Raw genomic sequence first — 16,452 nt, forward strand, 5'->3', positions numbered from 1 at the left:
CAGTATGGCATCTAAAACTGTGTGGACACTTACCTCCTGAATTGATTTCTTTAAGTCTGTTGGGCCTGAATGACCAATCCCAGGATAACTATCTAAAATGATTGTGGATGATGAACCTAGAATAAAGTAAGTTAATATATGCATTCAGTATTTAAGTTCCTTTCAGTTTGGCTGTAGAAGATGACATTATCATCAGTCCCTGGCTGTTAGTGTTTAGGGGATGGCCAAGACTACAAAAATGAAGAGGGTAGGCCAGTTACCTGCTTTTCCATTTACTTCTTCATATGTTGCAACTACATCTTTGAGTCGGTTGATGTAGCTCCACAAACTCTGTAGTGGAACCCTCTGGTCTTCTTCATAAGCAGTGATGAAGATGGAGGGATACGTCTGCAAAAACATTTATTACAATTTATAATTGTGTGACTTTTAAAATAAAATAATCATATTTCTGACAGTGGTATTGCTAAAAACATCAATAGCACATCATTGCATAATCTGGTAAGGTTTAAACATAATATAATTTCTTATACATTAACAAAGCCATTAAAATTTCTGGATCAAGTACACTAAATGCAATGACAGTAACATGCAAAATGTGCATAAACTTATGCTGATCAAAACAGATATGGGAATTGATGTAGGTTTATTTTGTGAGGTTTGCTTTTTGAAAAGTAATTGAAAGCTGAACCAATTAAAACAAAAAATACATTCCATCTAATTCAAAGAAGATGTTGTTGATACTGGTTACAACTGGGTGTAGATATTTTCCAACTATTAATTTTCTTAGTGTTATGTTTACCCCCGAAAAAAAACAAACTTTGAATTTTTTCAACAAGCAAAAATGTTATTAAATGTTACTTAAGCATGTAAATACTGAAACATCAATATAAAAACAGTAGGAAAGGTATGCCTAGTGTCAACTACTGCACAAGTTCTTCATGTGATATGTTTTGAAACAGTCACCAACGCAGCGCCTGACATCAAATGAGACAGAAGTGCATTTCTATGTGCACTTCCCTTATAACATTTCTTTCTGTTACTTACACATGAGAGGGTAGAAAGTCATTGCCTGAGCAACATGACGGACATGCCCACTGTGTTTTTATAGGCGCTTCAATCATACAGTGCCGTATGCATCAGTTTCACTGTTCATACCAACATCTGATGACCAATTCACGCTGTCATCACTATCACATGATAGTATCACAATAGTTCAGTTCCAGTTTGTTCTAAAACTGGCTTTACAGCTTCTTGTTTACACACTGTATGTGCGTTTTGGCTGAAGGTTCCGCCCCACTCATGAATACTTATTATTTTTTGCGGCATGATGTTATTTTATATACTGGATGTCAACTGAATACTGTCTCAAACATTATTCGGGCTTAACACTTTACATTGGATCATAACAGTTCAACCTGAAGAGACACACGAAAAAAAAAAAAAAAGTTTTTACACAGAATTCCTAGCCTGACAGACAGTCAGGGTTAACTCCAAGAAGGTTAAACACATTCCATTTTTCACCAGTGAAGACACCGGTGAACTCTGGTGACTACTGTAACAGTGGTCAAACGGAGGGGCTGTGGTGATTTCCCATTGGAAAATGAGCAACATGTGCTTTTTTGCAGCCGCTGGTGTCATTAGATATTCCTTGGATGGAGGAGTAAATCCCAAAACTGAAAAAGTTGTAGAGTGTAAGACACAAGTTACTTTTATAGATTGAGCAGTCGAGTATCGAAAAAGTCTTCAGTAGCTAATTAGCCATTAGTTGAATGTAGATTTACCAGTCTGGAGTTATCAGACTATTTGTTCATATAGTATTGTATTACTGCAGAGCGGAATTGAAACAGATGAATCAGAGAAGGCAGTGGTGTGTGATATACTGAAGTACGATTCCCTCTTTAAAGCCCAGGAAGTGGTGTGCTTCTTGTTTTTCCGGTCCCTGCCACCCTACAAAATGTTTCACAGTTGTGGAATTCTCCAAAGAGTGTGCCCATGTGTGGTTGAGACCTGCTCTGCATAAAACAGGGACATCAGCCTATTGCTACTTCTAATAGGCCCTTCCTTAGAAGGCTGGTGTCTTTCAACATCTGCAATAAGATGCTGCAGATGTTCTATCAGACTGTTGTGGCGAGCATCCTCTTCTACATGGTGGTGTGCTGGGGAGGCAGCATAAAGAAGAGGGACGCCTCATGCCTGGACAAACTGGTGAGGAAGGCAGGATCTATTGTAGGCACGGAGCTGGACAGTTTGACATCTGTGGCAGAGCGACGGGCACTGAGCAGGCTCCTGTCAATCATGGAGAATCCACTGAACAATATCATCTCCAGACAGAGGAGCAGCTTCAGCGACAGACTGCTGTCAATGTCCTGCTCCACTGACAGACTGAGGAGATCGCTCCTCCCTCACACTATGCGACTCTTCAACTCCACCCGGGGGGTAAACGTTAACATTATACAAAATTATTGTCTGTTACACCTGCATTTTTATCACTCTTTAATTTAATATTGTTTTTTATCAGTATGCTGCTGCTGGAGTATGTGAATTTCCCCCTTGCGATTAATAAAGTATCTATCTATCGATCTATCTATTCTGGCACCACTGAGCCTTTAGTTAGCTTGAAGGGTTAAAATTTTCAGTGCAGTCCTCTCACATCCTGACCTCTTAACTATGCAACCCCATACAGGATTTGCCAGTGCTGCCCTCTTTCAGTCTCTAAAATTTTTAACCTTTCCAAAGTACTTCTCAGCCTCTCTTTTTCTCTGCCACAAAAATCGTTTATAATGGCATTTGCTGGTCTGTCTGTTATCTAACAATATTAATACCCTTCCATCCAAACTACACCACTCTCTCTCTCCTAGGTACCCAAGTTTATAGTCATGTTAAGGCATCATAAGGCATGCTTTATCTTCTTTATAAGTCTGTTGCCCACCTCTGCCTTGTTTCACTCTTGCAGGCCGCAGACCACCTTGCCCACTGGTTTATCTCAAGGTATTATACAACATAATGACAGACTCTTTAAATTATAGCTTCTGTTATAGGTTTATCTGTTTTTTTCGTTTCCTTAAATCATTTGTATCTCAGTTTTTTAAAACAACTAGCATGAGGTCACCAGTGATGAGTGTAATCCAGTGAAGAAACTAGTATGAGACCGGATAAGCAAGCGTCATCAAACTGTTCTCTATTAAGAATACGTATGAGTTAAGAACTGCCTTGGTATTTTGGCACGGCAAAATTCATATCACTCGCCTGGGGTGGTGGTAGAATTAGGCAGATAAGCAGCTGAAAAGGTACCATAATGCAATGCTCTAATGACAATGGTGACTTGTGACTAGGAAAAATAAAATGAGAAGGTGTAGTCAGACTGACCTGTGGTCGCAAGTTTTTGAAGGGGCAGTAGCTGGCTATGTAGTCTCTGTGAGATGAGTTCATTGCAGGGTCCCCCCACTCCTCCTGCTCTTCTATAGTCAGTGCCAGAGATGGGTCCTGCATTGAATGAAGAACATCCAAAAATGGAGCCTGGAAATGACAACAGAAAATATTTAGGGAACACAGTTAACCTCCTGTTATACCCCCAGAAAAACAAATCAAAAATGACGATTTTTTAAGTGTAAATATCAAAAATTCAACATAAATACAGTAGGAAAGGTATGTCTACTGTCCACTACTGTACTGATGTAGAATCAGTACAAGTGCTTTGGGTGATTTGTTCTGATACAGTCAGCAAAGTGCAGCCTGATACTGCAATCGAGACAGTTAAAAGCGTATTTCTTTGTTCACTTTTCTGTTGCTTGCACATGCGATTGTAAAATGTCAGTGCCTGAAATGCACGATTGGTACGTACCTTGTGTTATTGTAGGCTACTACAGCACAAGACTTGGCGACTTCCTTATTTCCCCTGACACAAACAACAGTTGCTACATTGTGAACAGTACTTAGGGGGCTAACATCTTTTTTGTTCTTCTACCTGATCTCAAACATTTTGCCTTTTTGTCATGCACCATGGTGAACCTTTAAGCGACCAAATTAACACAGCATACAACTGCGATTCGGTCACACAGTGCCACATGCATCAGTTTCATTATCCATGTCAACGTATGATGACCAATTCACATTGTTATCACTATCGCTTGATTCAAATAAGGGTTCAGTTTCACCTTGTTCTAAACCTGGTGTTACAGCTTCTCATTTACATGCTAATGTGTTTTGGTTGAAGGCTATGCCCCACTCACAAATATTGATGAGTTACCTTAGAATGGCAAACTGCACAGAAATATTTATGAATTTTTGCGGCATGATGTTATTTCATCCTCTAGATGACAGAAGAATACTGTCCTGAGAGTTAATCAGGCTTAACACTCTAAAGAGGATCGTTACACATCACCTCGAGTCTCACTTGGTAATAACCATATTTACATAAAATTCTGAGCCTGAGTCATACTCTGGGTTAATGCCACGAAGGTTAACCAATCAAGGGTATTATAAAATATTCCAATAATATTTTTATTTACTCATACTCTGTGACCAATCTGAAAATAGTGTTCCTTAACTGCAATTTCATAAGAATCATGCCTATGATCGGATAAAGTATCCATTGTTTATTATTTTTTACTTTCAAGATCTTGGCCAAGGCAAAAGCATAAATATTTTAACTATATATGTGTATGTTTCATAAATAGTCATAGATTCTTGGGTTAACTTTCTGTCAATCCATTTTCTGTTCCATAAATACTCATAGCAGTTTTGCAGGAGCCAGAGCCAACAGAAACAAAACCTATGATTTGATGACCATTCATTACAGGATACACTTAAGCACAAAATCATAATCACTAAAACTGAAAAACGTAGAGAAGGTTCATACTTAGGTGAAACTAACCGTGCTGTCTACACCCAAGTAAATTCTACCTGCTTAATATTAAAGGGCGAGTCAAAATTATGTTAACACTAATGGATTATTTTTATCTCGACCACACCTTTCCAATCGATGGATAAGTTGTGGTCGACCACTGCCATGGGGTATACACTCTCCTGATTTGACGCCTTGTGTTTTCTGGTTATGGGGTATGGTGAAGGAGCATGTGTATATCAGGAAAGTTTGTGATATTAATGACCTGAAGGACAGAATACGGACTGTGGTATCATCTATTCTCCACAAAATGTGCATCTGGGCTTTAAATGGTACTGTTTCTCGTTGGTTTTTGTGTGTTGAACATGAAGGCAAACAGGTTGAGACATTCCTGTAAATCATTTTGCACATATGAAGTATGTTTTGTGCGTAAATTGTTTCCGCCATTCAAATGTTAACATAATTTTGATTCACCCTGTATATGCTGCATCACATATATTTCGTAACTATTCAACTGCTCTTCATCCAGTGAAAATTCAATGGAATGCTTTACTTACTTTGAGATGGAAATTCTCATCATTTCTCTATATAAAGCTATGCTGGATTAGTTTACAGCAGTTTAAGTGATATTGTTAAAAATAATACAACACATTTGACAAATATGTCCAAGTGTGATGAAGGGGTGAACAAATCGGTAGTTCGGACATCCAGGACTATCAGTTTTTAAACCCAGAGAACCAAACTACAGACTTGCAAAACCCGATGGACAACCAGATGTTTTGGATCACAAACTTTTCCTAATCAAAAATAAATCTGATAAAAAACAAAAGACCCAGTTCTTCATACACTATCTTAACTTTGGTGTCACTTTTAAAGACAGTTACCTACAGCATGCCAGATTGCCATAACCACCTTCGAAAGACTGGTTTGTACTTAAAGTCTTGGCATTTGTTGTGAAGGCAGCACAGCTAAAATGACGTTGGATGCTGGGTTTTCGCTGTGTTCTATGCACAGAACTGTTTTGAGCTATGCAGTGATACCCATGTGGAATGTGTACTCTAAATGATGAATTTAGGAGAGGCTGGTTTTGTGAAAGCCAGAATGATAAATTAATGGTTGAATATGATGCAACAGGTCATAAAAGCGTAAGGAAGATAACCTAAAAAGAGTTGAAGTGCATCTCTTCATTATGTATGTCACCCACTCATTAAAATATTATACTTGCCCTCCCTTTGCTGCTTTTGGTTTATGGGTTTGCACACATACCAGAGGGATAGCAACTGCATGAAGTGGGTGGGAAATCCCACAGGCCCCCCCAAGTGCCTTCGTTTTTTTCCCCAAAAAATTCACACCGGTTCACACTTACCAATCCATGCATCAAGCATGTGTGGTCAGGATTGTGACCAGGGATTTGAAAGCGTACTGTTTCAAACCTTTAGACCAGCCATTCTTAAGCTGTGAGATATGACCAAGTTTGTGACTGGTCACGTGATGACTGTGTAGTAAAATTAGCCAAGTTAGTCCAAGCGTGAATTATATACTGCTCTCAGTTTTAGTGTGCGAAACAACGCTGTTAACTCATCACAATAAGCTTTTGTTTCTGTGGTATGAAAAATATTCCCCATGACACCATTTTTTCTACCGTAACCTGTGAAGTAATCAAACTAAGGTCACTGACATGCAAAGATATGAACAAGAAAGTGGGAAACGGGAGGAATTGACAGATGAGATTGTAGGGTGAGGGAACTGTGGCACTAGTTTGAAATGAAATTAACCGATGTGGCACAAAAATGTGGACATTTCTGGAGTGTTAGGAATGGTTAGTGAATAGGATTGGGAAATATATATTTTGCATTCTAAAAGGAGTCTCAGTAGCTTAAGTCGACAGTTCTTTGAGTGCCCACTGTTAAGGCACACATTAAATCAAAATCTATAGCAGAGGTGCAAAGAAGATTCTGCCTCAGTGAGGAAGAATACCATCTCATTACAACTATTCTGAAGTGCTTGGATATGTTTGGACCATTGAGAACTGTAAGAACACCAGAAAATATCAAAATGTTGAGATAAGGTGTTGACATTCAGCACAATCTCAGTTGTCAGCGTTAAATTTAAAATAGGACAGTTCATTGAATACTTCATTACAGTTTATCCTGTCTCCTGCTTAAGATATAGATAGTGCATACATTTTTTAGGAATAATTTAGCTACTTCATCAGTTATTGAATTGTTGGATTAAAAATTGGGTTGTCCTGAACTATTTGTGAACTCATTTAGAAAAACTGTGTTGTTAAAGGGGACACTCTTTCAGAAAATGTTATTTGAAAAAATATGCTATTTAAGACAAAGAAAAACTAATTTTAGGATTGAAAAGGTGAGGTAGCACAGTAAGATTAGACTGTTTACTATAATAGTTGGCCTGCAATACCTCACAAATGCTGGTGCAGTGCTGAGTCACTTCATAAAATGTATAACTTGGGACACCAAAATGTACACTGATATAGCAGATAACTCTTTTCAATTGACAGGGCTTACTACAACTGAGAATATTACCTAAAATAATCAGCAGTTTGTTGTTTACATATGATGACTTGAATGTTTCAACAATGCTCCTGTCACAGATTTTTGAGTGTTCAGCCTTAGGAAATGGATGTTGAGCATGTGCAGTTACAGGGCTATACTCCATTACAAACGGATCTTACCATATGCAGTCACAGAGAAGAGTCCCATAAAAAAAATAAGAAACTCACCATTAACCAGTATGTACTCTGGGCTCCTAATAAATACACTGGAGCCTATGAAAATGCTCTATATATTAGCCCAAAGACTGCAGTGTGAGAACACTCTTTTTCAGGGCCAAACCTCACCTTTACTAAAATGAAGACCCTGATAAACAGTCCAAGTGTCACACAGTTTAATGCAGCTGTATACGTAGATCACTATCTGTGGCCAACTAAAGGGGTTTGACACTGTAAAGGACATACTCTATTGCCCCTCAGTATAATCCTAAAAGTCAAACTAATGATGCTTTTGACAGAGAAACAAACTGGTGGGGCTTAAATTAAGCCTGAAAACAACATCTGAGAATAGAATACTAATGCAGTATTATTAGTTCATTTTTGATTAAATATTTGTGCACATTGGAAAAAGACCAGACATTAGCTTAATATAAAAATTATAAATTTGTTAAATGCTAAAATATTCCCTTCCAAGATACTAATTGTGTTTATACTGCTTTAGAGGTGTGCTATACACTGATGTACAACAAAACATTACAAATAATTGTTTCTGTAAAAAGATGCAGGCAACCTTCCATCCCTGGAGATAGTGTTAAGTTGTATGCCTTCATCACTGCAGGCTTACTAAAATACTCACCCTTAAGACCACAGCTCTGATTAACTCAGGATTTTCATTGCAGAAGGCTCCAACCAGGACTCCACCAGCACTGCTAGCTGTCAGAGCAGTCAGACTGGGCTGAGACAAACCAAGTTTAAAAAGTTGCACAATGCAGGCCTTAAGGTCATCAAGACCATTTTTCTTCTTTGTTAGGCATCCAGCAGCGTGCCATGCTAGACCAAGTTCACCGCCACCCCTAAAAAATAAATCACGGATATAAGGGGTGAGCAATTACAACAACATAAAATAGATATGAAAAATAAATTACCCTAGGAGGATAAATTATGAGCTGAAGGCTGAAATCAAATGATGCAATGAAAACGCAGATTCCCGTAAAAGTACCTGACATGGCAGTAGGCCAGAATCCATCCTGAATCCAGCAAAAGTCTACTCTCTGGTTTGAAAGCCATGTCAAGGTCCATACCGTATGCACCATACACGTGCACCAGAAGAGGTCTGTCAGTTAGCTGCCTGTCTGAACCCATGTGAAACACTGTCATAGGTACCAGAGTGCCATCCTAGAAAGAACACAAGGTTAGAGTGTCGGTGAACGATTCTGCTCTGTGTGTGCTGGAATAATTATCTTATTTGTGAATTTTTTTAATTAATGATTTTTGAAATCAACAAAATTTTTTCTGCATGTATTTTAACGTAGCAACTTATTCCAAAAATATTTTTAGTGAAAAATGCATGCATTTTTCCCTGAAATGTATACAAACAACAACAAAAGCCTTAATTTCAAAGGGACACTAAGCATGAATTTTTACTGTTTATCATTTATTACGGTCAGCAGTGGTAGCGCTGCTGCCTAGCAGTTAGGAGACCTGGTTCGCTTCCTGGGTCCTCCCTGCGTGGAGTTTGCATGTTCTCCCCGTGTGTGCGTGGGTTTCCTCCCACAGTCCAAAGACATACAGGTTAGGAGCATTGGCGATTCTAAATTGTCCCTAGTGTGTGCCCTGCAGTGGGCTGGCGCCCTGCCCGGGGTTTGTTCCCTGTGTTGGCTCCAGCAGACCCCCCCCCCCCCCCCGTGACCCTGTAGTTAGGAAATAGCGGGTTGGATAATGGATGGATGAATCATTTATTTATTTGTACCATGCTCAGTAGCCAGCCTACATATCTGCACTGAACTGATCACATGCACACTCTTATGTAAAAGAACACCGGGCATACTATAAAACCATTCTGTTTGTGCATGTGGTGTGCAGCTTGGTTTGGGCCAATTGAATTTCATTTCCTTATGAATTATTCCTTAAGCACAGATGAAATGCCACACTAGTGGTTCGTTAGACAAGACACATTATGCCAACTCACATTTTGAAACTAGCACTGCTCTGACACACCCACAGAGAGCAAAGGGGGATTCACACCATGTGCTTTATTAGCATTTTTAGTGTAGCACACCTATTCCCTTTCTCTTAGACTGCCTTAGCAGCACTATAGCTAGGGATTTAGTGATGGTGTCAATTGTCATCACTGTCTAGGATTACTTTTTAATTAAACTTACTGAGACTTACACTTGTCCTTTGATGGAGCGGAGTGCCAGTGCAAGTACAAGAAGTGCCTAATTCAATCAGAGCCCACTAATAAAAATTAAATTTACGTGTTTGACTTTTTTGTACATAAAAAATTACTACTTTATAGGAAATGCACTGCAATAACACTGTCTAGGAAGGTTCTTTTTAAAGAACTTACTGTATAGATTAAAAAAGATGGCTAACTACTGCTTCTACTGAGTGTCTGATTTGCTACACTACTGGTTTATACTAATAATGTAAGTGGTTAATAATAGGATCTACAAAGTCTATGAACTTGACATTAATGTTTTATTAAGGAATGGAAAATGTGAAGAATTAATAAAAAATAGAGAACTTCTGAAAAACTTTAATGGCAAAGGTATGAAACATTTTGATAATTCAATTTTTTTTTTGGAAATATGGTTAATACTTGAATGAATTGCAATACAAAACTAAACAATTGAAAAACACTGTAAATTCTTATACAGTGTCTCTGACTTACTTTCACCCAGAATTGTGTTACATTTTATAGTTTATTATATTAGTAACACCAAAGGAAACACCCAGTCACTCATTTTCTGATCCTACTAGTTGCATTTGAGGTTTGTGAACAGCTGAATCCTAGCAGTTAAGTACAAGATAGTTAACACACGACATGACATGATCATTTATTGTATCAGTATGCTGCTGCTGAAGAATGTGAATTTCCCATTGGGATTAATAAAGTATCTATCTATCTATCTATCTATGCACATACACATATCTTATTTCAAGCATATTGAGCCAATTCGAAGTTATCAATTGACCCAGAGAAAACCTTCATAAGCAAAAGTATAACGTCCACAAATACACAGGTGAGTCTGCGTCTCTACAGCTATTAAGCAGCAGTGAAAAGAATAATTGTTTGAGGGTGCAGTGGTTATTTATGTCACTCAAAGAAATAAAACTGACAGCTTAAATTTCTCTGACTTTATCTCATGATTCGAGGCACTGTCATCTCCTTACCTGGCTCCTAGCATCTGTGTGCATTATTGTGCAGTTAGTTTGAACTTTTTTTGTGAAGCCTTCTTCTGAAAATAGCTGTCTTTTAACTGGACTGTACAAGAAGTCTTTTGGAGGTTCAACAGGAGAGGAGAGTTTAAAACGGAAAACATCACCTTTGAGATGCAGTTCAGATGCTGCTTCTATAGCACATGCCCAGGGTGGAAGCTGTCAACAAATGAGAGGAATAAAATTACAAGATGAGCCATTTTGAGATTTTAACTTTAAATTTCAATCATAAACCTTCCTGGCCCTTAACCAAGATATATTTCAGATTGTTAACATTACTACACAGCACAAGGTCAAAATATGAGGAACAGCCTCAGGCAGGCTTTATTTTACAGTGTCTGTTGTGTGCAGCAGTGATTAGTATGTCTCTGTGATCTATGCTCTAAATAGTGTAGCCTAAAGAGGGAACTTCAGCTCCCCAAACCCGACACAGACAGACACAGGCACAAGTTCAGCAATACACAAGGGTTTTATTTCATAGGAAGCTCTTCTCCCAAGTGTTTCTCGCCACCAATACAGAGTACAAACACAATACAGCACTTTGGCTGCTTCTTCATTCTCTCTTCAGCACCTCTCTCTGCTTCCAATCCTTCCAGTAAGCTTTGTCCTCTTCTGCCCGACTCTGGCTCTGGACTGAATGCCCATCCTATTTTTGTTATTATAACAAATGAAATCAGAGGCTGCTCTTTGAGTGGACATCCTCACTTTATTGGAACAATTGTTTCTGTCTCCACTTGATAAGAAAAGTAAAATACAGTACTGTATATAGAATTGCAAGAGATTATATGATCCCCCGCCTATCGCGGAAGTTACGTTCCAGACCCATCAGCGATAGGTGAAAATCCGTGATATAGAAAGACCACATAAATAAAACATTTTTTTTCTTATAGTTTAAGCCTTAAAATACCCCTCCCACATGCTTTAAACACATGTAAACATATTAAAACACACTTTGTAAACACATATGATATGTGGATGTCAGGCTAAGGATATGAGTAACATCTCACTATTATAAAAAAAAATCTCGGCAGGGAGATGAGGCGTGATCTTCTCAGATGACAATCTGACATCCCGTGAGAGACATTTCACGCAAGACAAGGCAGTGAGACAGAAGGACAGCTGCTGTACAAGCTTTTAAATGATCGATGCGCAGAGCGACAAGCAGAATAGGCATCTTGGCAGAAGCAGCACAAAGCCAGTAGCTGATCCATCCGCTTCTCCTTAGCGTGCCTTCAGCTCCCCCCCCTTCACAATGCGAATGGGAGAGACACGAAGTGGCAGGAGTGTAGCACGCCTCCAGGGGGGTTGAGCGAAGTGATCAAGACCAGATCATCTCGGAAAGACACTTTAACAACACGCAAGACTAGACATTACAACCTCAGGAAACAAAACCCGTGAGATGGTGACTTTTGCACGTCACGCCCTACATACAAACAATTTAAAACAAGTTCACGGACATCTAACCTAGCAGCTGTTGGAATGCTTTTGGCAGACACACTTCAGGTGCTCCCAGCTCTTAAAACAACGACAAGAAGAACACGCAACTTGCCAGCAGCAGCTGCAGCAAGCCAGCAGATGATCCGAGCACCTCTCCTTAGCATGCATTCAGCCCTCACATCCCCTCACGAATCCAACCCCCCCCCCCCCCCCCCCCCTTCAGAACGCTAGCGGCAGAGACGCGAAGCGGCAAAAGGACAGCTGCTGTACAGGCTTTTAAGTGATTGACGCAAAGCGCGACAAGCAGAACACACAGCTAGCCAGCAGCGTGCGTTCAGACCCCCCCTTTCACAATGCGAGCAGCGTTATAAGTGCCGCGAGAAAGAGATTTAACCACGCCCAAGGAAGGAAATAAAGGAAAAATATTGTTTTTACAAAAGTTTTAAAGTAAAAATGAAAATAATGCATATATAACAATCTCTTTAAATTGTTTATCCAGTAAACCAAACCCGAGGGTGGGCGAGCGATGTAATAATAATAATAATAATAATAATAAATCCGTGATGTAGCGGGGGGTGTGATAGCTGAACCACGATATAATGGGGGAATCACTGTATTTTGTGTTTACTGCCATCTCTAGATTGTATTTATTAAAGTTTTATTGGCAGCGTAACAACAACCTGTTGTGTTTAAAGCACTACAATTTAAAGTGTTTAATAAGTACATAAAAATAAAAACTCTAACTAAAGCTGCAATGGACTGGCGCCCTGTCCAGGGTTCAATCCTTCCTTGCGCCCTATGCTAGCTGGGATAGGCTCCAGCAGACCCCCACAAGCCTGTTCAGGACTAAGCAGGTTAGAGAATGACTTGACTGACTACACTTAATACACTTTATTTATTTAGCACGTTTCCCATGCTCAAGTCAAAGGACAGTCCAAAAACATTTTGAGAACGCAATGTTAGATTTTCCTCTTATGATCTCTTGTCTCACTACATTCCCAAATTAGTTTTAAATGGTACACCTAATCAACTTACTTTGGTGGTATATATTGAACATGTCAAGGCTTCTCTTGACTTTCAGGCAAATTGTCATTTGTCTCTATTTGATACTGATCTACCAGTTATACAACCCTACCTATTAAGCAGGAGATCATAGGACTTGATAGTTTACTTAAAACAGACAAAACAATTTTAAAGATTACAGAAATTCCAGATTTAACAAGCAACTTGAATAATAAAGCAATTCATACAGGTAGAATGTGAAACAAATATTTTCTATTATCATTAATACTGGTTTAACACACATAACTGGTTGCCTCCCAAATCTCTTCCCTCCATATTCTAGGGCTATAGGCCTACAGTGAAGTGAGAACCATTAATATACCATCTGGCAACCCCTTTATCCACGTCTCCTTGGGCCTTCCTCTTGGCCTCATCCCTTCCACCTCTATCTTGGTGCACCTGTTCTCCCAGTCAACCTCATGTCTTTCACTTCATACCCAAACCACTTTAGTCCATTTCTCCTTAGCCCAACACCTATCACCCCCTCACAAAGCCTTTTTCTTAACTTAGTACTCATCTTTTTCTGACTCTGACACATAACACTTATTCACCTGACAACACTCTACTCTTTTCTTCAGCTTTTGGTTCAAGTTCTGCTTTCAGTGGGCATGTCTCACCCCGACAGAGCACATTTCTCTTCATAAAGGTTTCATAAACCTTGCTCTTCCCTACCAGAGAGATTATTTTACAAGTCAGAATAGGAGATAGCTCCCAGAATTTTTAACGTGCACATCTCACCCTCGCTAATGCTGCTGTCTACACTCAACACGCCACCCAAACAGTAGAAACTCCCAACTTTCTCCGAAACAACTCCTTTACCAATATCTAAATTTACACTTACTGCACTCCCTCACAACCTTTCTACAAAAAAAGTTACACTTGCCACTTAAGAACTTTGGAAAAAATATTTTTTATATGAAAAGAAATTCTTCAACCAATCCCCTTCATGTATGATTGAACTGTTCATATTGCAGGGATACAGTAAAGTTTCATTACATCTTGAAATACTAGGGGTATGAGTAGATGCCAGCAAATCTGTTTATTTTTGCAAGCTTGTGTGTGAAATGCTCCAAAGACGTAGATCATTTCACCCAGCATGGAAAGGTCGCACCAACTTCTGTGCACTTCCTGAAAGTCACGCATATCTGATACAGAACCACAAAACCAAAGTAAAATGATTTTAAGACTTCAGACTTTTCAAGTTCACCTACCATTATACGGGATGAGTGCGAGACATTGCCAAGTGGAAAACAATCAAGGTAAAAGCATTGTGGAGTCCTTGCAAGTATTACACAGTGTTGATCAAATAACTCCATGTCCACAAGTTTCACACTTTGACCCGGGCTGTAAATTAACCTCCAGTTCTCAATTGATGGGGATGAAACTGCTGTTTTCAACAGCTAAACAAGAGAGAAGGAAACATTATTCTACTTTTTATGACGCAGCTTTAGAAGCTCTCACTAATATTCATATTACATTACTGTATTAATCTATACACATTTTCTTCATCACCTATGAGAAAGGTCTTACAGAACCACAATAAAGAGTCAAGATCACCTCCCTGGTACTCGCTATTGGGCCCTATGTTGGCCAGAATGTAAAGCTCCTCATTCCTGTGATCCACATGATAGATGAGGTCAGCAGTTCGAGGCTGAACAAGAACTGGTGTGCGAGAAGGACAGAAGCAGTTGATTAGATGAACTTCTGAGTTGCGTTTACTATTGCAGTTTATGGTGATGAATTTCTTGTCTTTTGAGCACCAGAGTTCCACAAAAAACCTGATAAAAGAGGGGAGAAATGCAGGAGCCTAAATATTAAACAATTAATGAAACTGGCCCAATTACAAAGGTTTCTAAAAGTATTTCAGTTGCTATGGACTGTATTCTATACAGAATTACTTGTAGGCTGTATTCTTAATGCTACCTTATTCTGTAGGTGTGTACATTATACAATTACAGTTTTCCTTTAAATGATATTTGATAAAGAGAAAAAGCGCAAAATTTCAATGCATTTATTAAACAGGACAAATCAGGTTTGAGATCATACAACGATTTAATAAATAGTCATGTTGACCAAACTTCATAAGTTCAAACAAAATCATCTAAATAATGGAAGAGAACAGAAGCAAAAAATTACAGGGGAGAAATTAAAAGAATTCCACTGTCTAGCTGAGGTATGCAAATCACTTTTACTTACATTTATTGAATATTAAGTGCTATTGAATTTGGCCAAGCTAATATTTTTGACAACCAAGTCACCTCTCTATGTAGGTCGTAGTCTCTCTATTATATAAAAAAATCCTGGGACGAGACGAGACTTTTTAGCCTGGGATGAGACGTGATTTTTTCAGAGAGATAATTTCATGTCTCGCGAGACAAGTCTTTGTGCCAAGAGATTTAACCATGCCCAGGGCCGGAAATAAAAGACAAAGAGTAGATGACAAAGTAGAACATCGGAAAGAGGTTCAAAAACGTTGGCTTGATACACATGTAGAGCAGGTTAGACATAATGAAAGTACTAAATTCAAAAGTCTCAGAAACATCGCATTAGTGCAAACAAACAGTAATTATTACTCGGTGAAATAACGGAACAGCAAAGAGAGATTATGCAAAGAGATTTGGAAAAGTCTTGCCCACATCTAAAACATTTACAATCACGCACACGGTTCAATCATTTCTCATTTGTGTGAATGCTATTGTCAGACATAATTTGTGTAGAGAGAAAGAAACGATATTCACTCACGGGCAGTTATACGTTGCGTTGTCACAATGTAATTCCAAACAAAATTCAATGCGATATTGACGAAAAGGTAAAAGCGAAAAGAGACCAAATATATGGACATAGGTGATATGACAGAAGTATGTAGATATTGTTCGGATTTAAACTTTAAGTCGGAGACTTATTGATCGTCTAATTTGTGTTGCCATCAGGGAAAAGTAGTGTTTCTTCCCAATGAAGAGGTGTATCCATGAGAATTAAAAGATTTGATTTTTGGTGAAAGTGAATTCCACACATGTAAGCGACAGAGGCACGAAGTTGGCGCATAGCGCAGGCCGGGGGGTTGGCGAGTGAAGCGAGCAGGGGGCGAAGCCTCCTAGTAATAAATAAAACAGTTTTGAGCATACTTGGTGCCCTATTTCTTTGGCATGTAAAA

At 38.9% G+C, this 16,452-nt stretch overlaps 1 protein-coding gene across 1 annotated transcript in view; it reads right to left on the minus strand.

Moving 5' to 3' along the window:
• The window catches only part of prepl (prolyl endopeptidase like), a 41,180-nt gene that overhangs the window by 335 nt on the left and 24,393 nt on the right, over nucleotides 1-16,452 (minus strand). Inside the window, exons 6-13 of the mRNA XM_051919638.1 lie at nucleotides 14,859-15,076; nucleotides 14,510-14,697; nucleotides 10,755-10,958; nucleotides 8,578-8,753; nucleotides 8,215-8,431; nucleotides 3,367-3,516; nucleotides 261-387; nucleotides 34-116 (exon numbers count right to left, since the gene is read on the minus strand). Of these exons, the coding sequence (XP_051775598.1) occupies nucleotides 34-116; nucleotides 261-387; nucleotides 3,367-3,516; nucleotides 8,215-8,431; nucleotides 8,578-8,753; nucleotides 10,755-10,958; nucleotides 14,510-14,697; nucleotides 14,859-15,076 (1,363 nt within the window). The remainder of the gene's footprint in view (nucleotides 1-33; nucleotides 117-260; nucleotides 388-3,366; nucleotides 3,517-8,214; nucleotides 8,432-8,577; nucleotides 8,754-10,754; nucleotides 10,959-14,509; nucleotides 14,698-14,858; nucleotides 15,077-16,452) is intronic.

Source organism: Erpetoichthys calabaricus, chromosome 15, assembly GCF_900747795.2.
Source record: "Erpetoichthys calabaricus chromosome 15, fErpCal1.3, whole genome shotgun sequence".
Classification (NCBI taxonomy): Eukaryota; Metazoa; Chordata; class Cladistia; order Polypteriformes; family Polypteridae; genus Erpetoichthys; species Erpetoichthys calabaricus.